Here is a 26180-nt window from a genome sequence, read left to right as displayed (position 1 = left end):
AAACTAATTATACGTGCATTGTATGTAACATCAATATGATGTATAGAATAAATGTGAATCATAGAATAAAAAATTAAGAGTAGAGAATAATAATTATAATTAATAGTAATAAATGAAAAAATTTAAACATCCATATTTATTATCATTGATAACACTTTTAAAATTTGTGTTAATTATTGGGACTAAATTGACATTTAAAACTCTAAAAGGGTCTATGTCAGAAAAAGGAAAAAAAAAACTAAGGGTGTAAATGCATAATAATAAATCTCAAGGACTAAAGTGACAGTCATGCTAAGATAACAAAATTCGGGTTTGCCCCTTTCCTGAACCGGTTTTTGGGTCTTACAGTACCTGCGGAATTACCTCCTCAGTTAACGGTGGGTTGAGCTCTGAATAGAGAGAGAGAGAGAGAGAGAGAGAGAGAGAGTGGTTAAGCATGAGTGGAGGAATAGGTTTGGAAGAAGAGAAAGAAGAAGCAGAGTACCACAACAAAGACTTCGAGTGGGAAGAGCTCAGAGCCCACGTTGAAAACGCCCCGTCGTTTTCCCATCACTTGCTCCCTTATCAACCCCAACACCAACTGCTCCAATCCGATTCAGACGCCTGGAAAAGCTTTCACATCCGTCATTCTTCCGGCAAGTTCTTCAAGGTTCGTCTTTTAATTAATTAATTTATTTATTTGCTTTTCTCACCAAAAAAAAAAAAAATCATAAAATTGTTTCAATACTTGCACTCCCAAACATTAGAATTTAAGGTAGAGATAACTATCCGATGAACTAGCATATGGTGGCATATGTTGATAAGAGACATTGTTTTAATGCGAGCAATATGTAGACTCTTGTGGAATCATTATGCTTGTTGTCATTATCTAACTCCTGTTTATTTTAATTGGGATTTCTCCTAAATGTAATCTTTGTTTGACAAATTATTAAGCTTTGGCTTGTTTACATAGCTCTTTTCATACACACGCCTCTAAAAAGTTTGTTCTGCTGAACGAGTTCAATACCCAATAGAGATTATGCAGAGTGCTTACTAAATGTTGATTCCTTTTTCCATTTGTCAGTTTTGTAGTTTGATGGAAAGTTGATTTACATTTTCCTGTTGTCATTCATTGTTAGTATTACTATTGCATACTGAAAAATTAAGAAGTATAACCATTGCATACTTAAGTTTCCCGAGATAGTAATTGCCTAGTCACTGTTTGTATTGTATGCTTTAATTAATGATAAAAGATGAACAACTTAATTGTTTTCTAGCATAGATAGAGAGCATAGACACTTGCACAGTGAAAACTCATCTTCAACATTGTTGAAGACAATATCATTCTTTTGCTTCATCTCCCTGCTGTGGGGGCTCTTCTTCACTCTCACTAGACATCTAATATGATCTCAATTAAGCTTGTTATGAACTTCATAGAACAAAATACTCACCAAGGGGATCAAAACAATTAGAGAAAAAAATTTAATATGGTTTGCATGTCTAAGGGGAAATCGTCATCTAGCTTCATTTCATTAGATACTGTAGAATGGAGAAGAAACCTGCCTATCTTGGATGATGTAAATCGGCTAAATTACGAATTAGCCCATCAATAACTACACTACTTCAACATGCAATCTTTTTCACTCCATTGCTTTCCGTAACTTCCCTAACCATATGGAAGTGATTCCACTTCTCACAAGTAGTATATATAATAGACAAAAATCCATATCCACCATCTGTCTTGGGCTCTGACTTGTGCAACTCTCTTGAACCTATCTTTTCCATGTTTCTATCAGCATTACAAGCACTAAGCATTGCTCCCCAAATAGAACGACTTAGTTTCATTGGCATCTACTCGATCAAATAATACACCCTAACCAATCTACCCGAACAACCTAAGAGATCCACCTAGCATTTGTAGTGCTCAACTCTTGGTTCAATGCCAAATTATGAGTATGGGCGGTAAGAACACCAATAAATGTAATTTCATTTGGTGTTACATCTTGCTACATCTAAGAAAACTGATTTGTAGGTTTGTTTCCATAACCATAAAAAGCAAGTGATTCATTGTTGTCCACATAGTAACATCCTTCTTTGTTACTCTCTCAAAAAACAAAAAGCTCTTTTAATTTTGCCACACCTGTCATACATAATTATTAGTGGTGAGCCTGAAAAGGCATCTACTTGCTTCTGATTCTAACAACAATGTTGTGTATCCCACTTTTTTACTCTAGTTTTTGCAGTAGCAGAGACCAAATAAACCATCATGATGTTGTTAGGCCTATAATTACAACCATGCTTCTAAGTAGATTCATTATCATCTTGTAATGACCCTTAAGGGCAAAGCTAGCTTTCAATGAATTCTATGAAACTAAATCTTTCCTAGGTAATTTTTGAATCAACTTAGAGCAAGTTCAATACTCCGGTCTTGGCATATACAGTAGTCAAACCTTATTCACCAACCTTCAAAACTAGCTTTTCAAGAACAAATGGTCATTTCTTTTAAGTGTATCAAAGATGGATATGATACAAGGTTGTCCATGTCTAGTCTGTATTAAAAAGAGAGTCGTCTCTCGCTCTCTCATGATGCTCCTTGGACATAGGCTAATGTGGTCAAACCATGTATCTTGGTTGTTCTTTTTATTATACTTTTCCTATTTGTTTCAATTTTCGGCATTATTTTTCAAATCTTGAAATTATATGATGTATAACAAAACTCAATACAAAATTATTGTGGTCATCTCAATTCAATTTAGTCGATCTCAACAACCTCAAATGAAGATATCATAGTTGAAGCTTTTCCTATTACAATAATAAGAGAATGTACATGTTATATTATTGTTTTTCGGTAAGACATGTACTTTAGTAGTCAAAGTAGATTCAAATAATTGAACAATTACCTCCCATTCTTTTTTCATATTAATTTCATTTGACTCGTGAGAAAACTAATTTGAGTAAAATTCTTGAATTGATTTTTAACTTGAAGCTATTTAATTTATTTATAGATGATCCCTCGAGCATTGGCCAAACTGTCGTATACGCATCGTTATGGACGAGGCCTCCGTTTTTTGAGTTCAATTTCTTCAAGCAACAATAATACCATATGGGATCCAACTGTGGCACTTAAATTCAGTCACCCAACTCTTATTTCTCTTGAGAAATGTAGTTCAAACAATCAATTCAAGCAAATTCTAGCTCAAATAATGAGGATTGGGCTCATTGGGCAGACCTTTCCCATGAGCAGACTCCTCTTATATTCAGCCATTTCCCACCCAGAGAATTTGGACACGGCAATCCTACTTTTCAATCACTGTACTCCTCATCCCAACCTTTACATTTATAATACCATGATTTCGGCTTTATCTTTCTCCAAAGTTCAATCCTTTTCTATGTACAACTCCATGCTCCATTTGGGTATTTACCCAGATAAAAACACCTTCCTTTATTTACTTAAAGCTTCTCCATGTGTATCAGAGGTGAAGCAGGTACATTGTCATGCAATTGTATTAGGCTTTGGCTCATATGGATACTTGAAAAACTCCCTCATGAAGGTTTATTTGGAGAAAGGATCAAAAGTGCTTGCACGCAAGGTGTTTTGCCAAATGTCAACACCAGATGTTGTGTCGTTTAATATCATGATTGTTGGTAATGCTAAGGAAGGATTCCCCTTAGAAGCTATCAAACTTTTTCATGAAATGGTGTCTTTGGGTCTTAAACCAGATGAGTTTACCGTGCTAGGACTTACCATATCTTGTGGACTATCAAGAGATGCAAAGCTTGGTAAGTCTGTTCATGGATGGATAGAGAGGAGGAAGGCTAGTAATTGTTTAAATTTGATATTGAGTAATGCTATTCTAGACATGTATGCTAAGTGCAATGAATTTGAGCTTGCCTCAAAGATTTTTAATGCAATGGAAAAGAAAGATTTTGTTTCATGGAACACAATGATTTCAGGATATGCCAAGGCGGGGCAGTTGGAACTTTCTCTATATTTGTTCAATGAAATGCCTAATAAAGATCTTGTTTCATGGAATTCATTGATAGCTGGCTTTGCCCAAAATGGTCATTACAAGATGGTAATGAATCTATTTGGAAGCATGGTTGTAGAAAATGTTAGGCCTGATAACATCACGATGGTTTGTTTGGTCTCTGCTGCTGCAGAAATTGGAGCATTGGACCAAGGAAAGTGGATACACGGAATTGTTGTTAGAAATCAAATGCAAGTAGATGCCTTTTTAGGTTCATCACTAATAGACATGTATTCCAAGTGTGGCAGTATTGAAAGAGCTTTCTTGGTTTTCCAAGGAGTAACACAAAAGGACGTTACAGTATGGACAACAATGATCACAGGACTTGCTTTCCATGGTTATGGAAACAAAGCTTTGGATTTGTTTTCTGAGATGCAACTAGAAGTAACACCGAACGAAGTTACTTTTGTTGCTATTCTTACAGCTTGCACCCATAGTGGACTTGTGAATGAAGGGCTTTACATATTTTACAATATGAGGAGAATATTTGGCATTGAACCACAAGTTGAGCACTACGGATGTTTGGTGGATCTCTTAGGTCGTTCGGGTAGGTTGGTTGAAGCATATGATTTGATCCAGAATATGCCTAGCAAACCAAGTTGTTCGATCTGGGGAGCAATGCTTAGTGCTTGTAGAGCTCATGGAAACATGGAACTAGCAGAGGTAGCTTCAAGAGAGCTGTTCAAGTTGGAGCCCGAGAAAGAGGGTGGATATATATTGTTGTCTAATATATATGCTGCTTGTGAGGAGTGGAATCACTCAGATATGGTTAGGGAAGTCATGGAAATCAAGGGAGTGAAGAAGACTGCAGGTTGTAGCAGTGTAGTTATCGACGGACTAGTTCATAATTTTGTAGCAGCTGATTTGCACCATCCAAGATGGTCAGATATCTTTTCTATTATGCAGTATCTAAATAATGAAATGAAGCCGGAAGATGATTTCCTCTTAGACATGCAAATGTTGATGTAACCATGCTGAATTATTTTTGCTAATTGTTGATCCTCTTGGTGGGTGTTCTGTACTATGAATTTGACACCAAGCTTAATGAGGTCATTTATATGCCTCTTAAGAGAGAAAAAGTACCGCACAACATTGAGATGAAACGAAATAATGATATTGGAAAAAAAGGATGCTGGCTTCTACAAGATGAGTTTCACTGTGCCAGTGTCTCTATCTGTGCCAGAAAACGTTAAGTGGTTCATGTTTGCCAGAATGTTTACACTTCTATTAAAGCATACAACGGTGACTCAGCTTTTACTATCTCAGCAAATCTAGCTTCTCATTATGCTACAGGTACCACTACTATTGAGCCACAACAGAAAAGTATACATTATTTTTATTTCAAACTACAAAACTGAAATCGCATAAAGGAATTAAAATTTTCTGTAGAAGGAGCTTGAGAAAATGTTGTAAGCATTCTACAAAGTCTATTGGAGATTGAACTCATTCAGCAGAACAATTTTTTTAGAGAGCTGTGTACAACAAGAGCGATCTATACAAGTCAAACAAGCAACTTAATAATTTTTCTGACATAGAGGCTCCCTTTTTATCTTCAAAACATTGTATTGTACACCATCTTATTAGACCATCTATGTTCCAAAACATTTTACAGTATGCAACAGGAGATTTAAGCAATAGAAATGGTTTAGGCTATGCAGTTTATTGAAATAATGCTGTAATTCATCACCTAAATAGTAGTAACAATTGGGCCTTTTTGTTTTGTTTTGATCTTTGTGATTGTTTAACTTTTATTGCTTTTTCTGGTTCTGTCTTTTTTCAGGAAAGACGTTATTTGTTGAAGGAATTTCCTGAACTGGTTTCTTGCAAAGAAAACTCCAAGGTTCTGGAGGTGGGGTGTGGTAATGGGAGTACCGTTCTCCCAATACTACGGTAAACTTGATTCACATGACTTTGAATCTATATGCCTTATCTTAAATTCATTTTTCTATTGGGTTTTTGACAGTTTCAACTTTGTTAAGATGTGTGTTTTCCTTTTAACTTCACAACAACTGATATCATTGCTGTTGTTGGACTTTGTACATGACGGCCTTTCCTTTTCATAGATTTTTACATTATCCTCACAAAGCACTTGTTTTTTGTTCTTCTTTATTGCAGTGGCAATGAAAATATCATTATATATGCATGTGATTGTAGTCCTGAGATTCTTGAAAGGGCAAAACAGATTGTAGATGACTCTAATGTAGTAGCTCTCAGACATCGTTTCCATCCATTTTATTGTGACTTGTCTGTGACCGGATTTCCATCTTGGTTGGCCTGCAACCAATGCCGAGATTTAAATCTTCAAACGCATGAGTCATGTGTATCAGGTTGTTTGCTTCATTCTTTTATCTTATACAATTGAAGTGGTCCTATACCCAATATAGAGCTTAAGACTTTTCTTCTTTTCTCCAGATGTTAGAATTAATAATAATGAAGCAAATTCTGATGACGCGTATTCATTGGAAGGGAATGGATGTTGCAAAGGGGGAGTTGATTTTATTACATTGGTAGGAAAATTTGTTCTGCAGATAAGCTTAAATTTGCATGATTATACAAAACTTAGGCTGAAATATTGTTTATCATTTTTATATAAAGCTTTTCTGCCATAATAGTAATAATGTTTATCTCTAGCTGTTAATTTAAAAATAAATGATGATTTTCTTCGAAGACCTGTTTGAATTAATAATCTTTTAAAGGTATAATACTAATGTGATTTAAAATGTTTTTATTGATTTATTAGAGTTTTCAAGAAGTTTTGAATAGCATTTATTTGCTTGGTGTGATGTGCTAGATATTCACTCTTTCAGCTATACCACTTACAGAGATGCCGGTTTCCATTAAAGAATGCTTTTCTATTTTGAAGCCTGGAGGTCTACTCTTGTTTAGGGACTATGGTAACTATCGCCAACTGTTTGGATAATTAGTTCAGAACTAAATTTATTTCATCACAAATCTTTGCACCCTTTTGAAACAAATTTCTGTTCGTTGAAAATCAGGCCTCTATGATATGACCATGCTTCGATTTGAGAAGAAACAACGAGTGGGGTTCAGGGAGTACAAGCGATCAGATGGAACACGCTCTTATTTCTTCTGTTTAGATACTGCGAGGGATTTATTTGTGGCTGCTGGCTTCATTGAGGTAAAGAAAAATTCTCTAAAAGTAGTTGCACTACCTACAAGATATGCCTAGTATAACATTTCTTATATTGCATTTTTTACTAAGCCAAATGTATTTTGTCAAATTGTTTTCACTGGAATATTGTTTATGTTAAGCATCGAAGTATAGCATTTCCCATTATGCATTTCTTCTGTTCTGGTGCTAGGTGGAGCTCGACTATTGTTGCATTAACTCAGTAAATCGTCGAAAGGGAAAGAGCATGCAAAGAGTGTGGGTGCATGGAAAGTTTCAGAAACCTATTTGAAGTTATTGCTAAAGCTCTTTTGTTGAAATATCATTCTTAAAAGGTGGTGGGAACTTGTTCTCTGTTCACTTTATATATTGTAGAATGGTACAAAAAGTGTTTTTCTCCATTGCTTTTTTTACTTCTCATTGTGTTTTACTTCTTCCTTTTCTATCTACTTTATTCCCTTTTCTATTATTTTTCATCTTTCTTTAGACTTACACCATGGAAAAAATAAACTTTATGTTCATCCGTTGGTGAAATGAATCCATTAGCCTAAGATTTACTTCCTTTAATTTAACAAATTAGGTAGCTTGCTGGCTTTCTCATTTGGTCCATGTAAAATTAAAGGACACCCTTTTCAAAGATCAAATTTCAATGTAGTACAGTGAATATAATTTAGAAGTCACCATAAAATTAATCTTCTTTTTTCCTCTTCAATATTACAAATGACTAATAATTCAGAACCCATGGACCAACTAATAACACTCAACATTTATTACTTTATTTACCAGAGGTTACCATTTTCAGTTTCATCATTTCTTGTTTTTAATGTGAACATTTTGAATATGGCGTAGAAGATAAGTCTTTCATTCACATCCAACTAATTAAAAATTGTTACATATTCTAAATTAGTGAAATTTTTGTACTGAAAAATATAAAAGAAACAATAAACTAATACGAATATTATGATATGACAGAGAAGAGTGACACAATAGGTCTGATTTGATTCCTCTTCCTTCTTGCCCTTGTAAATTAAATCAATAATAGTTTTTTTTTTCCTTAAAAATAGAAATATTTGTTACTGTTTGTTGCCACTACTACTGAACCAACCTTAAAAATAGAAATTTTCCTTAAAAATAATGAGCTATTTGGATATATTTTAATTATGATAGTACAGGTTGAACACTCCACACTTCTATAAAAAATATATAAAACTAAACAATAATGAATTAATAATAATGTATTGTAGCTTTGAGATTCTTGGGATATGAAAAAGAGTTGTTTGTAGATATAAAGAGTTTTTTTAGCAAAAAAAAAAAAAAAAGAATTATTGCATATATTATTTTTTTAACGGTTTGACCTTCTAAAGTGGTTGCAGCGCTAGTTGCAATAGGGGTTTCTGTACGATTTTTTGTTGCAATTTAGGTTGCAGCGCTAGTTGCAATAGGGGTTTTTATGTAGAATTCCGTAAAAATACAAAAAAAAAAATTGTTTTAAAGTGTAAAAATAAAAAAGCTAAAAAAAAAAAAAATTAATAAGAGTTTTGTTCTTAATTTTAGTGTTTTTTTTTTTGAAATCTAATTTTAGTGTTGAAAGAAAATGGACTTTGTAATGGCGGGGTTTTTTTGTTTTCTAGTTAGTATGAAATTTGGACAGGAATATAGTATTATAGAGATCTTTAAAGCCGTCTGAACTATTGATCATTTCATTTATAATAATAAACGTAATATTTGATTTTACTTTCTTGTTAAACTATGATGATCATTTCTTTTTTAACTTTAATATAAGAACTTCACCTTTAGAAGCTCCGTGGATGGATATACATTATGGGGAATTCTACAGAGGACACACTATTTTTACCTCATGCTATTGGAAAAGAAACTAAACCAGTCAAAAGTTAAAACAATTATTTGTACATTAATTTTGTTTGAGCATTGGACGGAATTATTTCATTTGTTGAAATTATATTTTTTTGTTTTTCTCATTAAATGATATTATATTATTAGCTTTATTCGGAATGCACTGATGTTTGTGGAAGTGGAGAGGAATGTGAGAGTTTGTTGGGCTCAGGTTGTTTATTGGGCTTTTGGGCCACTTAAGAATTTTTATACAGAAAGCACCATTTTTTTAAAAAAATTACAAGTTTACTAAATAATTTTTTTTTTTTTTCACATTTTTATGGTTTTCTATAGAAATAACACACAACAACAAAACTACATAAAACTTACAAGAAAATAACATCACCACAATAAAAAATAACATACAGATAACAAAAAACTAACAACAAATTAACAAGAGTACAATATAAAAAGACCGCATTTTTTTCAAAATAAAATGATAAAAATCGTAAAAATATTTGAAATTCCATACAACCGTATTTTTGTAATTTTTTTGTTATTTTTATGTATTTATAAAATAATCCCATTTTTATAAATATAAAAAATTTAATGGAGTTTACTTTTCTATTCTATGATAGAAATAAATAATGCAAAAAAATACCGGAACAAAAAATAATTAAAGTTTAAAATATGGGAAAAAAAAACACTATAAATAAATTTGATAAAATTTTTAATAATAAATATCATTGAAAATTTGATGGAGAAGTTGTCGGTGCCGAAAAAGTTACAGGAACCAAAAAAGTCTTCGAAAAGTCGCCAGTGCCGAAAAAAGTCTCCATTGCTAGAATTGTCACCAAAAATAGATGTCTCATATATAAATTAAATAGAATCAGTTCTATAACATAATTAATAAAAATAAGTAACACGCAATAATTCAAATCAGTTATAATTAAAAATAGAATCAGTTCCATGACATAATAAATAAAAAAAATAACACAGAATAACTCAAAGTGGTTATAATTAAAAAACAAAGAGAAATCAGTTTCTAAAACACTGAAATATAAATTAAAAACAAAACTAGTTTTATAACAAAATGAGTAAAAACGAATAACACATAATATCTCATAAAACCGGTTATATATATTTTATTTAAAAAAACATGGGGATCAATTTTAAAAATACTGAGGCATAAATATAAACAGAACCGGTTCCATAACAAAACAAATTAAAATAAATAATAACACACAATTTCAAAATATAATATAAAAAATTCGACTATATTTATCAACTAGTTAAAAATTTGAAAAAAAAAAACGGGTTCCATAAAACAACCAAGATAAAAATTTATACACAAAAATCAATTAAATAAAAACAAATAAATTAAAAGCTGGTTCCTTGAATTAACTAAATTGAAAATAAGTTTCCAAAATGACTAAATTAAAAACCGGTTCCTTGAATTAATTAAATAAAAAAAATTATTTTTTAAAATGAATAATTCAAGAACTTTTTTTTAAATGACTTAAATAAAAAACCAACTGAGACATAAATTAAAATAGAACTGTTTCTAAAATAAAATAGGTAAAAATAAACAACACACAGTAGTTTAGAAAATCAGTTCTAATTAAAAAAAAAATAAGAGAGAATCAATTCCAATTATAGAGGAACATAAATTAAATAGAATTGGTTCAAAAAAAAAAAAGAGTTAATTACACATACATAAAGTTTAATCACCAACACATTTGATTGATATTGAATACCATAGGTTGAAAAATCTTCAAAATATGAAACTCAAAAAACATACTAAACTAATCACAAAATTTGATTAGATAAAAGTCAATAATACACATAATTTTCAATAAATTTTCACCTAATTTTCCTCTCGTGTTGGCATAAGCTTTCAACAACATAAACGTAATAAATGTAATCAATGCAATTAATCAAATTATCATAAAAATAATAAAACAAGTGATAAATTGTGGGAGAGTGCATGGAAGGGAGAATCACAATATCACTAGGTGCATCACTTGGTAAGCCTATGAGAAAAAATATTAAGCAAAAAAAGTTAGAAACTGAAAAAGGAGTTGAACCAGACTTTGCAAAAATGACTAACATATTTTTTATTACTAGTTACCTATATTGAAGTCAAACTTTATGGTCGTTTTGTCATCATGATGAGACAAATGCAAGTGATTTAGCTATGAAAAACCGAAAGCAAGAATAAGGGGTTGGTGAGAGGTTGTTTTCCAAATTTTAATTGAAAAGCTAAGTAAATTCTTCCATGAAGAACAATAGAAGAAGGTATACCAGTTAGTGATAATTCACCTTTGTCTGCTATGACTTATGATTTTCTTGAACCTTGTAAATAAAATTGCTTGGTCTTTCTTTGTAACCTAACCAACAATGGCACTTGAACCAGCCATCGTTCCATCTTTTAAAAATCCTACTCCAACCCTTCCAGTTGTGTATACAGCCGATAATACAATGTTCATAACATTCTCTTCATTTTGAGTGTACTGTAATTTATCAATCAAAATCCAAAATCAGAAAAAAATAATATTTTAATTATTATTAATCCGCCATCACTTCGAAAAAATAGCCTCTGTTTATTTTGCTACTACCTTTGTCATCGAAAGAGAAACCCCTCCACCCTCCTCTTCTAGTTTCTCATATATAATACCCACATGTCTTCGATCATTGTGAACGGAAGCGATGTCCACTTCTATCTTCACTTTATCGTAGCATTCTCAGTCTCAAGAACAGTCAAATCAAATACTAGTTAGACCTAAACTAAACTGTAATATTTCGGAAACCTAATTATATGTTATGAATTAATGAGCATGAATATGATCTCACTAACCTAATTTAACATAAATTATAAATTTTGCTATAAGTGGATAAATAAACGTAATTTGTTAATTACAGATATATATATTTTTTATTTTTCAGGATCGGCCACCCTAGAGACCCGATTGGAGGCAAAAAAAAAATGTCACAATAATTTTAGTTAGTAATATTCATGGGATTATTGAGATAAGTCAATTTTAGAAATATCAGGGTATTTTGAGGAACAACTTCATTAATCACAAGCAATTAAAGCAATGGCTAAGCAATAAAAGCACACTCAGCCAAACCAACCCCTACTTACAATATAATTGCTCTATATACATTCTCTCATGTTTATTCAAGTTTCTCTTTTTTGCAATTTTTAATCTATAGAAAGTAACCTTTTGAATTTCTAGTACAAGATTAGACACCATGCTCGAGTAATCATTAAAAATATAGTTGTTCTTGTTGATCCAAATGCTATTATATAGCAGATTGGACTTGAATCTACCTGTCAAGCCCGTTTTATGAATTTCAGATCTAGAAAATTTGTCTCTCACATGAATTTCTTTTTTCCAATACCAACTCGTATCAATCTTGAGTTCATAAGACCAAATTGAATTATTTTTAAGATAAATACCATTGACCCATTTCACCCAAAGTATGTCAATTTTGGTTGAAATGGCCAAACGATATTTAGCTATGATTGCTTGATTCCATTTAGTTCCCTCTTTGAAACCCAGCCCTCCATAAGGTTTCGGCAGGCATACCTTCTCCCAATTGACCACATGAAGCTTGCTTCTATTCCCGTTCCAACCCTATAGGAACACTCTACATAACTTTTCAATTTCCTTGGTGATGCTTTGAGGCAGGATGAATATGCTCATCTAGTAGTTACGAAGGCCAAGTAACACTGAATGGATAAGCTGGACTCTTCCTGCAAAAGAGAAATGTCTACTTGCCTAGCAAAGAAGTCTTTGCTTAATCTTCTTGATAATCACACCACAATCTTCAGCTCTCCATTTAGTTGGTCTCAAAGGGACTCCCCGGTACTTTAGGGGAAACTTGCCCTCAGTAAGAGTCAACTCTCTCAAAATAGCCTATTTTGTCTCTTCTTCAACCCCTCCAAAGTAAATCTGAGATTTACTTGTATTGATAGCAAGCCCTGTGGTGTCTTTGAACTCCTCCAAACAATTCTTAAGCACCTGGATAGACAGAATATTCCCTTTACAAAATAATATCAGGTCATCAACAAATACAAATTTGACTTGTTGGCTGTTATTTGCAATCTCCTTGTTAGATACTCCATTATCAAAACAAAAAGGAGAGGGGATAGGGGGTTCCCTTGCCTCAAACCTTTCTTTCCCTTGAAACTACCTTGCACTCTACCATTCATTAGAATAGAATAGGAAGTGGCTCTCACACAAGTCATAATCCATGCAATAAACCTGGCTGGCATATTAAATGAATTAAGAAGCTCCTTTAAAAACTCCCATTTCACTGTATCATACGCTTTATTGATATCTACTTTGATAGTGCACCTAGGGGACACATTCTTCCTATTGTAATTCTTCAAGATATCTTGAAGAATCATGTTGTTATGAGCAATAGATCTTCCCTTAACAAATGCTCCTTGATTTTGACCGACAAGACTAGGAACACATATGCATATCATTATACTATTCTTACCTCATTTTTAGGTTCAGGTGTGCCGGCCAACTTGAGTGGAACAGCTCCTCGATGATCTACATGCCCTTAATTCACATTATTCGCAAAACTGGTGAGTGACACACTAATCACTTTTCGAGGACTTAAACTTGAAACTAAAATTTTCCTATCAATGGATAACATGGAAATACTCTAAATATCGTAAAAATAGGAAAAATTAGGATTCCCTAAAATGCCCCAACCAGTAGACCGGTTCTCCAATCGAAATTCTAGCTCTGTGGGGTTTCTTGGGGACCAACCGATCGATCGGTTCTTACAGGTCCCCTTAAACCGATCGACCGGATCAATGCAAGAAACACCAAAAACTTCCCAAACCACTCAATTCGACCTTAAACTTCATACAAACATCCAGACCTGCTATTTACACCATAAAGAATATAAACCAAACAATAAAACACCTCAACATATATATCCAGAATAATAAATTACCATTAGAGAGCAAAACTTGAGTTCATAACCTCAAACCTTGCTCAACCAACACAAAAAGCCTTAAAACCAACTCAATCCAGCATAAATAACCTTAATTTAACATCAGAATGCAAATTCAAACAACCCTAAAAGCTACAGAACCCTAACTCACAAAATCAAGCAAAAACCTTAACTTAACACTTAAGAAAACAAAGGGAAAAGGTGCTAGAGGGGTTACCTTCAGTGGATTCACCAAGAACCAACTAAAATCCACAGAAACAAGCTGAAGAAACACCAATTGCTGTTTATTTTGCAAGGAATTGGAGAGAGAGAGAGAGAGAGAGAGAGAGAGAGAGAGAGAGAGAGAGAGAGAGAGAGAGAGAGAGAGAGAGAGAGAGAGAGAGAGAGAGAGAGAGAGAGAGAGAGAGAGAGAGAGAGAGAGAGAGAGAGAGAGAGAGAGAGAGAGAGAGAGAGAGAGAGAGAGAAGGCTATTTTCTTTCCAATTTTCTAATTTTAGGCTAAAAGGTATAAACTAATGTATAGCTAAATAAATTAAAGAATATCTTTAGATTATAACACTTCAATAAAGTTCACTAAAAGACAAGGGATTAAATGGCCAAAAAGACCATTTTACCCCTCACAAAACCAAAAAGCTTCTAACTCACTTAGGGGTATTTTGGTCATTCTACTACTTCGAATAATTCCTAACATTCCTAATGTCTAACTAAGTTTCCCCGCTACTACAGAAATATTAAAATGCGATGCCAATGACCAAACACCGTGTTCCGATGTTGCCGGGCACAAAACATGCAAAAACATAATATTCTATATATGGCATAAACAATACACCCTAAATTCAAATAAATCTCCATAAAATGACAAATCATAATTAATAATCTAGTTTCATAATTAAACCCTAATTATATGCTAATTTCTAAAATAAAGCTAAGCGGTCATTATAATTATTCTCCCGTTAAAAGGATTTCGTCCTCGAAATCTAACTTGAATAGCTCTGGGTATTGAGCCCTCATGTTAGACTCTAACTCCTAGGTGGCTTCTTCCACCTTACTGTTTCTCTAGAGCACCTTAACCAAAACTATGGTCTTGTTCCGAAGAACTTTATCTTTCCTGTCTAAGATCTGTACTTGTTGTTCTTCATATGATAGAGATGGTTGAAGCTCAAGATTCTCATAACTTAGCACATGAGTAGGATCTGAAACGTACTTCTGTAACATGGAAACATGAAACAGATCGTGAACTACTGAAAGTGCCGGAGGCAACGCTAAGTGATATGCTACCAGTCAAACCTTCTTAAGAATCTCAAAAGGCCCTATAAATCTAGGGCATAACTTGCCCATTTTCCCGAAACATCTGGTCCCCTTCATTGGAGACACCCGTAGGAACACATGATCTCCTACCTGAAACTCTACACTTCTGCGCTTCGGATCTGCATAACTGTTTTGCCTACTCTAAGAGAGGAAAGCATTCTAACCTTTATCTTTTCTATGGCTTCATTAGTCTATTGTACTGATTCCAGACCTAGATATTTTCTTTCTCCAATTTCATCCCAATGAATAGGAGATCTACATTTTCTGGCATACAACATCTGTTGGAAATTATTTTACCAGGATCTTAGATCTACTCACAAGTATGTTGATTAACACTCTAAATATGAACTTTCTAAAACGATGAAATAAACACATATAAAGTATTAGAAACCTTACATTGGGTGCAGCGGAATATAATGTCTCCTTCCGTTAAGATATCTAGCCCTTCATTCCTTTCTGTAGCAGAGCATTATCAATATCTGAACCTGGATCTCTTTCTCTGATTCTTTAGTGCTGAAACTCCTTCTTGCTGAAAGTCTTTCTTCACGATCTTTCTCACTATGATTGAGGTATCACTTGCTGTGTGTGGGCACTACTCTAACACTAAGAATTTCGAAACCTCAAGGAAGAAGAGAGAGAGGGAGTGGTCGGCCAAAGATAGGGAGAGAGAGAAGCTCAGTTTTTTCTGAATGAAAAAGTAGAAAATTTAGTGTAAATTTCCTGAAGTCTTCACTATCTATTTATAGCATTCCACTAGGGTTAGGTTTGAATTATTTGGCATTAAAATAATGAAAATATCAGAGGTAAAACCCTACAAAAGTGGCAGGCCCTATAAATGTGGATTTGGGCCTCACTTTTGCAATTTTGCAATTTTATCAATTCTGCATTTGATTTTCTCAAAAACGCCAATTTTCTAATTCAACCATTTAAATGTCAATTCTAACTATTTAATAACTATAAATAATTATTAAATAATATTGTCATTTATCATATTTATTAATTGAACCATACAAAGTATCATAATTAACAAATATACCCCTAAAACTCTTTCTTTACAATTTCGCCCTTACTTAGTGAAAAATTCACAAATAGACATAGTCTAGTTTGAGAATTATAATTGATTAATCAAAACCAATTATATGAGTCTTACAAGCAATATTATCTCAACTAGTGGGGGGACCATGGGTCTATATAACCGAGCTTCCAATAAGCAGATCAAGAATTTATAACCTAAATTTACTGACTTATTAATTCTTCGTTGAATCCACGCATAGCACTTAGAATTGCACTCTCAGTATATAGAATGCTCTATATGTTCCACCATATAGACACATCATTAGTTATCTATTGTTATAATCCTAATTTGATCAATGATCCTCTATATGAATGATCTACACTGTAAAGGGATTAGATTACCGTTACACCCTACAATGTATTTAATCCTTAAAACACTTAACCCCGTATAAATGATATTTCAGCTTATGTGAAATGAGATCTCCACCATTTATTTTTGTTTGGTCAAGCTCGAAGGAGATCATCCTTTGCTTACTATTCGCCAAATAGAAGCTATAGATTCCATGTTTATGTTAGCGCTCCCACTAAATTGCACTACCGTGTTCCCAAAATGTACGTATCACCCTGACCTAAAAGTAGGCTTAACTAACAAATCAAAGAACACGAATAGCCTCCTGAGATTGAGCCTAATCATAACCGGATTAAGATCATTTGATCTAGGATCAACTAGGCGATATTGACTTGAATAGATATTACGGTAAGTTTAATAAATCTAAGTCAAAGTTCAATATCGGTCCCTTCCGATGCATACTCCATGCATCCAACCTGAGCTTTACTTTAACCAATGCTCTGGAAAGAACATAGCATTTCTCCAAATGCAAGTAAACTCTGTTGTAGATTATCATATCAGTAAAACCCTATGTCTGATAAATCTAAAAAACTTTATTCACATAGTCATGTTTACTTTCCAATGTGTTGACCACACAATAAACAGGATCTAGTATGTGAAAAGGGTTTCAGATGAATTTATACATTATGTACATATAATCATGAAATAAATCATGTGAACCATACAACATTAAATGTTATTTCTGATCTACATTAATAAGTAAATCTAATTATATTGAAATGAGTTTTATTTAGGGCATAAAACCCAACAAACTCCCACTTGCACTAATATAAAAGAAAATGTGCATTTCAAATAATCTCAACACCTTGATATACAAATCAAGTGTAGTAGTAGTAAACTCCTCGTAATAAGATCTGAAAGGTTGAATTAAACACAACCTTTTCTCCACCATTACTCTTCCTTAATCACAAAAGCATTGATAATGTGAAATTCCTCTCTATATGTCTACTCTCTTGGGATACTGGATTCTATACCTTTGGCAACTACTTCTTGGTTATTCAGGAAGTAAAACTAGTAGTTTAGGCAATTTGGAATGGTGCCAAAAATGTATAGAACTTTCCTTAGACTGAATAAGTACCTTTCCTGCAACTTTTAACATTCAGTCCCTTTCTGGTAGACCTAGAGACTTCAGATAGGTTTTTACACTTCTCCAAAATCACTATTCCACCCCAGAGTAATCACCATCTTATCAGAAATATTTTCTAGCACAAAGGCAAATTTCGAAATCTGATGTGGTGTAGTCTAAAAGTTTTAAACACACCCTTATAGACTAACATATAGTTCCTCTTCTTTATCTTAAGATTTACTTGATTGTCTTCCAATGTTCTTCTCCTGGATTAATCTGATACCTACTCATTACTCCCACTCAACAGCAGGTGTCTGGTCTAAGGCATACAAAAGCATATCTAAGACCTCTCACTGTTGATTTAAGAAATTCTTTCACGACTTTATCTTTTCTGGAATAGTTGAGACTTTTCCTTAGATAAATAAAATATATGCCTAGAAGTCGAGAAGCTTCTATAGATTGCCATTAGAAAGAAAATGCTTCAGCATCTTACTAAAGTAAGTTGCTTGCATTAGAGTAAGTAATTACCAGGTATACCACAAGCCATAGGTTTAGATAAACTCAAACCTATAATACTAGGAACAAGAAGTTTTGTTAAGTCCATTGAATAGACTTATAAACGAAAATTTCCTTTTATGTCCTTGTGATAGAAAGTTTAGGTTACTCCATGTGAATGGATTAAACCATAGTTCTATTGGCTTTTCTTCTTAGTTTCTTATCTTGACAATCCATTACTTGTTTAAACTCACAATGAATTTTAAATCACTAGTGTCTCCCAAGTCATAAGAAGGTGAGTTCCTAGAAACTCTCCCACTACGACAAGGTACCGTGAATTATGTCTAAGAAACTAAATGGTATTGATCTCTTCAGTTGTGACAAGACAACAGATGCAGTGGGATCATCATATGTCAAATAAGATGATAGAACACTTTTGAAATCAAGAAAAATATCTCCTTTATTTGCTACTTTATTTTCAGACTTAGTCATTATCTTAGAAAAGTAGTATTTGTTTGAACAAATACTTTCTTATCTATTGACTATGGGATGGTCCACCCCTAATCACTTAGAATAGCTAACAAAACATGGTTAATAGTTCTAGCTTTTCTTAAGATTTTGATTAGGTCATCCATGAATCTAGTAATGATTTACATTAAGTATACAACCATTACATCATTCTGAAATTGTATTACCATAGAAGGTCTTAGGCAACAACTAGTAACTAATCATCAACATGCAACTCAAAATTCCTGGGGAGATAAGTTTGGATATAATTCAAAAATCAATTTAATGATCTTTGAACTGCATATCTACTAACTATTTCTCCACCCCTATCAGTTCGCAAGATCTTTAACCACTTACCTTAATGGTGTTTCACCTTTGCTAGAAATTTATGAAATTTTTCAAACATTTCAAATTTCTTTGCATAAGGTATAATCTAGAGTTATTGTTTTAAAGAATACAACAAAAAAACTCATATCCACCCCTGAATGTACATCCATCTGCGAATGAGATGAACTACTTTCAGTGGATATAGGCATATTAACTCTTTGCAGAGATGGATCTTGTCAAAACCACTATGAACAATATACAAATGCCATAGATTAATAAAAATGTGGTTGTGTCTATTTGATGACTTAGGTTTAGTTACATTAAAGAGTTCTTAGAATAGTGCAAGTGGATCTTGGTCACATAATACTAAACTTATATTTCATACAGTTTGAATCCATTGATAGAAAATGGTTATTAAACACTTGTGAGAGTGTAACTGTATTGTATTCTGGAATTAGAAATATAAGAATATTTCTGTTTGGAATCTAAAATTAAAGTCAAAGACTTAAATTTGTACCAAATATAATTAGTAATTCTATCTTGGACCACCACTACTAATTTAACTCTAAGTTTGATTTGCCTATACAAGCAGGAGATTTCTAAGATTGAGAATTTATATCAATTGGGAATAGAATTTCGGGATTATAATCATATGTCATTTAATTTCTTAAGAGAAAATAGAATGAAATGATTTATAGACCATTCATCCAATGATATGTTATTGAGCTAATTCGCAATGAATAAGCTAAGATGAATTAGGATAATTTCGTTTATAATTAAGAATCCAACGATGCTTCGATTAGCGAGAGTCAAAGTAATCTTATTTATGCAATCTTCTTGTTTCATATTGTAAAAATACTAGTCTAAGGTGTCATCAATTGATGAACAGCTAGATGTTGCATATACAATATTTATCTTTCGAGATCTAACACTATTATGTATGTCTAATGGTGAAAATCCATTAGGGATTTATCTCATTAGAAAAACAAACATGTTAGACCAACAATAAAGATTCGAAATTAAACTATAATTTAATAACAGAAAATAACATGATTCAATATAAATTCATACACAATTCAGAAATTATTAAACATATAGCAAGTAGGAATGACAAGTGAAAATACTAAAACATACAATCCTAAATAATTTCTAAGGTTTCCAACAAACTAATACAGTGTCCCGGTAGGCGAGAGTCAAAGTATCATTCGTTGAATAGAGTTATCAGCTCATCTAAAATGCAAACTATTCTAGCAACCTTTAATTCGATCAAAATAAGAATCCAACATTGTCCCGGTAGGCGAGAGTCTAGGTTATTCTCATTTTATGAGCTTCCACCATTGTTTCATGTTTTATAAGTTTATCTCTAAGTAGTCACCGTAGGGGAGATTCTAATAGAGACGAAAACTTACAAAACACTCATCAAATGAGATCTTACGGTGTTAAATGCGTTCAACGAATAACCATCCATAAGGGGGACGAAGTCTAGCGTCTCGAGGTTATATTGAAAACATTTAACTATTGTAAGACCAACAATGGAGATCGAATGTCCTAATAATAATAAAGCTCATTATTTAAAGAGAGTTGTATTTTCTTTGATACTTATTTTAATCTATTTATTTTAAATATATATTTATTAAAATTTCCAATTTAGAATGAAAAATTCTAAATATAAATTTTAATTTAATATTTATAAATTTTACTTAGATGGATATGAAAATAGCATGAATTATTTCCATCTTAGTAATAATTTCCAATAAATATTTAGAAAAATATTCAATTTAAGTTGTTACAAAATTAATTTAAATTGATTTACAACTCAAAATTTAATTTTCTATAAATAAATATATATATATTACATTTCGAAAAGTTAAAGTATTTAAGAATACAATTTTCGAAAATGCAAGTTAAAATAAAAAATAAATCCTGGAAAAATTATTCTAATTTAATGTTGGCCCAAAATTAATTAATAAATTTAATTTACAACAAAAAAATATAATTTTCCTATTTAATTAAATATATAAGAAAAATTTCAAATATTTAAGTATGATGATGAAAATCAACTTAAATATTAATTTTATATTTAATTAAATACACTAGAAAAATACTTCAAGCAAAAACAGATATTATATATCTAGATTTTCATGGACTAATTAATTCATTTTCTAATTAAATATATTTTACTTCATTTATTTTAATTAATCATTAAATGAAAAAATCATTGATTTAAGTTGGTCGAAAATTAAAATAAATAATTTACAACTTTAATCTATTTTTCAAATAAAATTCGAAATTCCAGCATTTAAGAAATACAATTTCGAAATTTGATTAATAAAATAAAGAAAAAATATATATTTTGAAAATTATTTAAATTTAGTTGAAAAAATAAATTTCAACTAAAAATAATTTTCTATTTAAATAAGTGTCATGAAAAAAAAATATTTAAGTATCATGATGAAAATCAACTTAGATATTTAATTTTTAAATCAATTAAATGTATTAAAGTCAAGAAATAAATAATTAAGTGTAGAGAAGGCTTAATTATTAATCTCTAGTTTAATACTAGGAAAAATATACTTAAAATAAATTGTACCAAAATTAATTATTTAAATAATTAATTTCACAATGTATAATATTTTCCTATTTAAGATTAGAAATAATGAGTAGTCTAGAAATAACTATCTAGAAAATATCTTATTTGACTAAGTATCTTTTCCACAAAATTTGAAAAAATATCTAATTTAAGTTGTATTAGAAAAAATCTAGAACTTAAATATTTTCAAATTTAAATTTAATTAAATATCAAAAATTAAGTTATAACCACTTAATTTGAAAATATTCCATTTTAAGTTAATATTCGAAAAGATATCAACTTAAAAAAAATATCTAAAGAATCATAATAACCAATTCCTAAAATTTCTCAACTTAATTTTGAAATTTTAAATCCAAAAGATATTCAGATTTAAGTTGATTAGTTAGAGATAACTAAATATCAACTTAAATACGAATATTTAATGAAAAATTTAAATTAAGCTTCAGAAAGAATCTAGATGGATATAATTCTATATTTAATTAAATACAAGAAAATACATATAGTTTAGCTTAGAATAAAAAATTCTTTAAAGTATGGTTTTCTTAAATTAATTTCAAAATAAATGAAATTAATTATGTTGTTAATCAATTTTATTAGGTTAAACTAATTTAATAAACCTAGTACTGTAAAGACCGCATATGATTAATACCTTGAATTATCAAATAGTTAGGGTTTATGTATGAGATTAAATTAATATTTATGAAATGCATATTTTGGAAATATATTTAATATCATATATGTTATTATGCTATTTACTCAATTTCTGTGATTGTGTTCGGAAGCCGTGGAAAGCGACGTTGGGCCTTTAAAAAATTGTATTTTATGGTTTAGAATATTATCGGGGTATCATTGTTAGGTAATAGAGGCGTTAGAATTTTTGGGGTTTGGTTTGACCATTTTGCCCATGATGCATATGGTTATTTATTTTATTACCTTTGGGTTATATAGGTCTTTTGTTAGGTGAATTTGTCCTTTTGTGGGAATGTTATTGGCTGAAAATAACATTAATATTAAATAAAGGAGGGTTTTCTTCTTTTGAAGAAAATTGTAGAAAATTATCATTTCATCTATTCTCCTTCTCTCTCATTTTCGAAACATCAAGAACCTAGCCTAGGGTTGGGTTTGCTTGCTGATTTTTTTTGGGATTTCTAGCAGAATTGGTGAAGCTTTGATTCAAGGTAGTGTTCCCTAGCTCTTCCCTTTTGATTTTAGTTGAATTTTAAGTTAGTTAAATTCTTAATTTTTGCAATTGGGGGGCTGTGTTGGAGTTTATTGTTTGAATTGAAGTTCTGAAGTTTATCTAAAGTTACTTGAGTTGTTTTTTGCTGTTTTTGTTAATTGTAGTGAGGTTTTGGCAAGGTTTGAGTTTGAGAAATCAAACCTTGACCTCTAATGGTGTTTTTGGAATTGATGTGAATTGTTGAGTTCTGTTGGTTGGGATTGGTTTGGTATGGTGTGTGCAGGTATTCTGGAAAGTTGTAGAAAGTTTGGGATTGATTTGAGGTGAGGGGATCGGTTTTAGGGTTCCCAAGACAACCTGGCCGACCGGCTCGGGGAACCGCAGAACCTGGCCGATCGGCTGGTACCTGTGAAGTGGGGTTCCGGTTGGAGCATTTTCCTGAGCCTTAGTTTTTCCCATTTTTAAGTAATTTAGGGTATTGGCATCCTATTTATCGATAGGGTTAAGCTTAGTTTTTATTTTAAATTCCCGATAAGTGTTTTAGTGTGTCTCTCATCGAATTTTGAACATTATGGTTTAGGGCCCTGTAAAGCGTCGAGCTGCGTTTCCACTCAGGCTGACCGGCACACTTGAGCACGGAACGAGGTAAGATAGCGTAAGAATATATATATATATATGTGAATATATGCTTGTTTTAATGGTTTGGACTACTATCACTAATATGAATGTGATTATTAGGGTGTTAGTATAGTGTTATATATTAGTGTAGTTACGGTGTTACCAACACGAGTACCAGGGGTACGTCGTGTTCGTGGTACAACACTTAGTAAATCCCGGGGGTACAGTTCGGGCTCTACCAACACGAGTACAGAATCGATACTTTAGTGCATTTGGTACAGTAGTCGTACTTCCCTTAAGAACGTTCTTATCCATTTGGTGAGCTTAATTATTGAGCTCAGGGCGGCTTAATCATAAAGCCGGCATCGCATTATTTTTATATATATCTTGCATAACTTACTGAGTCTGTTGACTCATTAGTTCGCTACCTTGTGTAGGTAAAGGAAAAGCAAAGCTGGAGGAACAGTGAGATGGAGCTCGGCTGTGATTGTACATATCGCGGCAGTGCAGCCTGAAGGGTTTCGGTCTTTTACTATTTTGGAGTCTGTATTTTGAGGTTGCATGTTAGCGAGTTTTTTTAAAAAAATATTATATGTACATATTAGTAAAATACTTTTAAATTGTATTTTGATACTCGAGATCTCGACCCATATGGTTATAAAGATATAATATATTAAAGTTATCTTTCGAGTTTAGTAAATATAAAATACGGGCGTTACAGTTTGGTATCAGAGCCACCAGGTTGTCCACTGAAGACCGTCAAGATATGTACAATCAAGGCCAGTGTCGAGCTCAACTCACGGTTCCATAAGCTTTATTTCTTTTTGCAAACTGTTTTAAGATATGTTGTATATATGATTAAATAAGATGTTATAAACCCTAATTGCGGTCTTGGAAATATTTTGACCACTGTCTGACCTACGTGTCTTGTGGGTTCGCAGGCTAAGTCCTAATTAATGGACGACCAGCGAAATGTTAGAAGGCAGGGTGAGTTGGTTGAGACCGGAGGTGGTTGGAGTGGTAGAAATCCCCAAAACCCCCGTGGACGCGGTAGAGGCCGCTGTCGTGTTCCGAGAGGTGGACAGGAGAATCCACCTCAGGCCCCGGTTGATTGGGAACAAAGGTTTGCTAAGATGCAAACTAGAATTGAGCAACAAGAAGAAGAGATCCGACGACTCAGGCAACGGGATGCTCCTATTGAGCTTCCCCCGCAACCGCCTGCTGCGGTTCCTGCAGCCCCTGCGGTGCCAGCTGAGCAATATGTTGCTGGTAACCGTATGGAGCCTTTATATGAGAGATTCAGGAAGCAGGCACCTCAAGTGTTTCTGGGAGGCCCTGATGTTCTGAAAGCTGAACAGTGGTTGACTGTTATCGAAAAAATATTGAATTTTATGGGAGTGGTCGGAAATGATAGAGTGGCATGTGCCACGTTTCAATTTCAGGAAGATGCTTTGATCTGGTGGGAAATGATATCCCTTACAAAGGATGTTGCCAGAATGACCTGGGAGGAATTCCGGGAATTGTTCAATGCTAAATACTATAATGAGGCAGTCCGTAGTGCAAAGCGGAAAGAATTTGTTGAGTTGGTACAAGGAGAGGGAATGTCTGTAACTGAATATACAACCAAGTTTGATCGCTTGGCTAAGTTAGCCTCTGGAATTGTACCAACAGATTTTAGTAAGAAGGAGAAGTACTTGGCTGGATTGAACGCCAGGATTAAACATGACCTGGTTATTACAACGAATGATACCACAACTTATGCAGAAATGGTTGATAAGGCTCTTCGAGCCGAAGGAGCAGTAAAATTTTTGCATGAAACCCGAGAGCCTCCTATTGCTGGTGGGGTTATTTCTATCCCTGTTTCTGGTCCTGGAAAAGAAAGTGGAGATTCCACTTTTGAGCAAAAGAAAAGAACTTTTCCATCTTTGGGAAGTTCAGGACAAAGTAAAAGGTTTCGAGGAAACCAGAACAAAGGAGGACGCCAGACTTACTCCTATCCTGAGTGCCCGCGTTGTAAGAAGCATCACCCCGAGACTTGTAACCGGAGAGCCTGTTTTCAGTGTGGTTCAGTGGGACACCTTAGGAAAGACTGCCCTCAATTAAAGAAAGAAGAAACAAAGCCTGAAACTAAACCTGCGCCTGCCCCTGCTCGTGTTTTTGCTATAACTCAGGCTGATGCTGCTGCCAGCCATTCAGTAGTTACAGGTTAGCTTCTAATCCACAATTCTGTTTACATTGTTTTATTTGATTCAGGTGCTACTCGATCTTATGTGTCATCAAGAGTTCTTGACCAGCTTGATAGACCTGGTGATATTTTGAGACGGGGTTCGGAACCCTGTTGCCTAATGGGGAATTAATTATTTCAAGAAAGTGGGTTAGATCAGTGTTAATTAAAATTGAAGATAGAGAATTGAGTGCCGATCTTGTGGAATTACCATTGGCCGAGTTCGACATCATACTTGGTATGGACTTTTTGTCCAAATATTCTGCTAGTATTGATTGTAAACGAAAAATGGTAACTTTTGAACCGGAGAATGAGGAACCTTTTGTTTTTGTTGGTTCTGTCAAAGGTTCTCGTGTTCCAAGAATCTCAGCATTAAAAGCTAGGGATTTGTTACGTAGTGGATGTGTTGGATTCCTAGCAGTGGTAGTGGATTCCAGTAAACCCGTGTTGCTTGGACCCGAAGAGGTTAAAGTGGTTAAGGAATTCCTGGATG

General features: G+C 32.9%; 1 protein-coding gene across 2 annotated transcripts; it reads left to right on the top strand.

Moving 5' to 3' along the window:
- Positions 1–243: 243 nt before the first annotated feature.
- Positions 244–7688, top strand: LOC115720634 (pentatricopeptide repeat-containing protein At3g04750, mitochondrial). Of its 2 annotated transcripts, XM_030649800.2 has the most exons (7): positions 282–649; positions 5788–5897; positions 6123–6334; positions 6420–6514; positions 6799–6901; positions 7004–7146; positions 7331–7688. In XM_030649800.2, exons 1-7 carry the CDS (start codon positions 437–439, stop codon positions 7427–7429), a joined length of 975 nt encoding a protein of 324 aa, XP_030505660.2. In that variant the 5' UTR covers positions 282–436; the 3' UTR covers positions 7430–7688. The 2 variants fall into 2 exon arrangements, with proteins under 2 accessions (XP_030505659.2, XP_030505660.2); XM_030649799.2 differs by lacking the exons at positions 5788–5897; positions 6123–6334; positions 6420–6514; ... (1 more) ...; positions 7004–7146; positions 7331–7688 and adding an exon at positions 2985–5300 and having other exon boundaries at positions 244–649.
- The last annotated feature ends 18492 nt before the right edge of the window (positions 7689–26180 follow it).

The sequence above is a fragment of the Cannabis sativa genome, chromosome 2 (genome assembly GCF_029168945.1).
Source record: "Cannabis sativa cultivar Pink pepper isolate KNU-18-1 chromosome 2, ASM2916894v1, whole genome shotgun sequence".
NCBI classification, from domain to species: Eukaryota; Viridiplantae; Streptophyta; class Magnoliopsida; order Rosales; family Cannabaceae; genus Cannabis; species Cannabis sativa.
Note: the sequence above shows the minus strand (reverse complement) of the source record. Positions and strands in the feature narration are given on the sequence as shown.

Bases quoted from the DNA above. Each gene is read 5' to 3' on its own strand.
- LOC115720634 (XM_030649799.2), top strand. From the start codon at position 437: ATGAGTGGAGGAATAGGTTTGGAAGAAGAGAAAGAAGAAGCAGAGTAC. The intron at 650-2,984 runs GTTCGTCTTTTA...ATTTATTTATAG, and splicing joins CTTCCGGCAAGTTCTTCAAG to ATGATCCCTCGAGCATTGGC.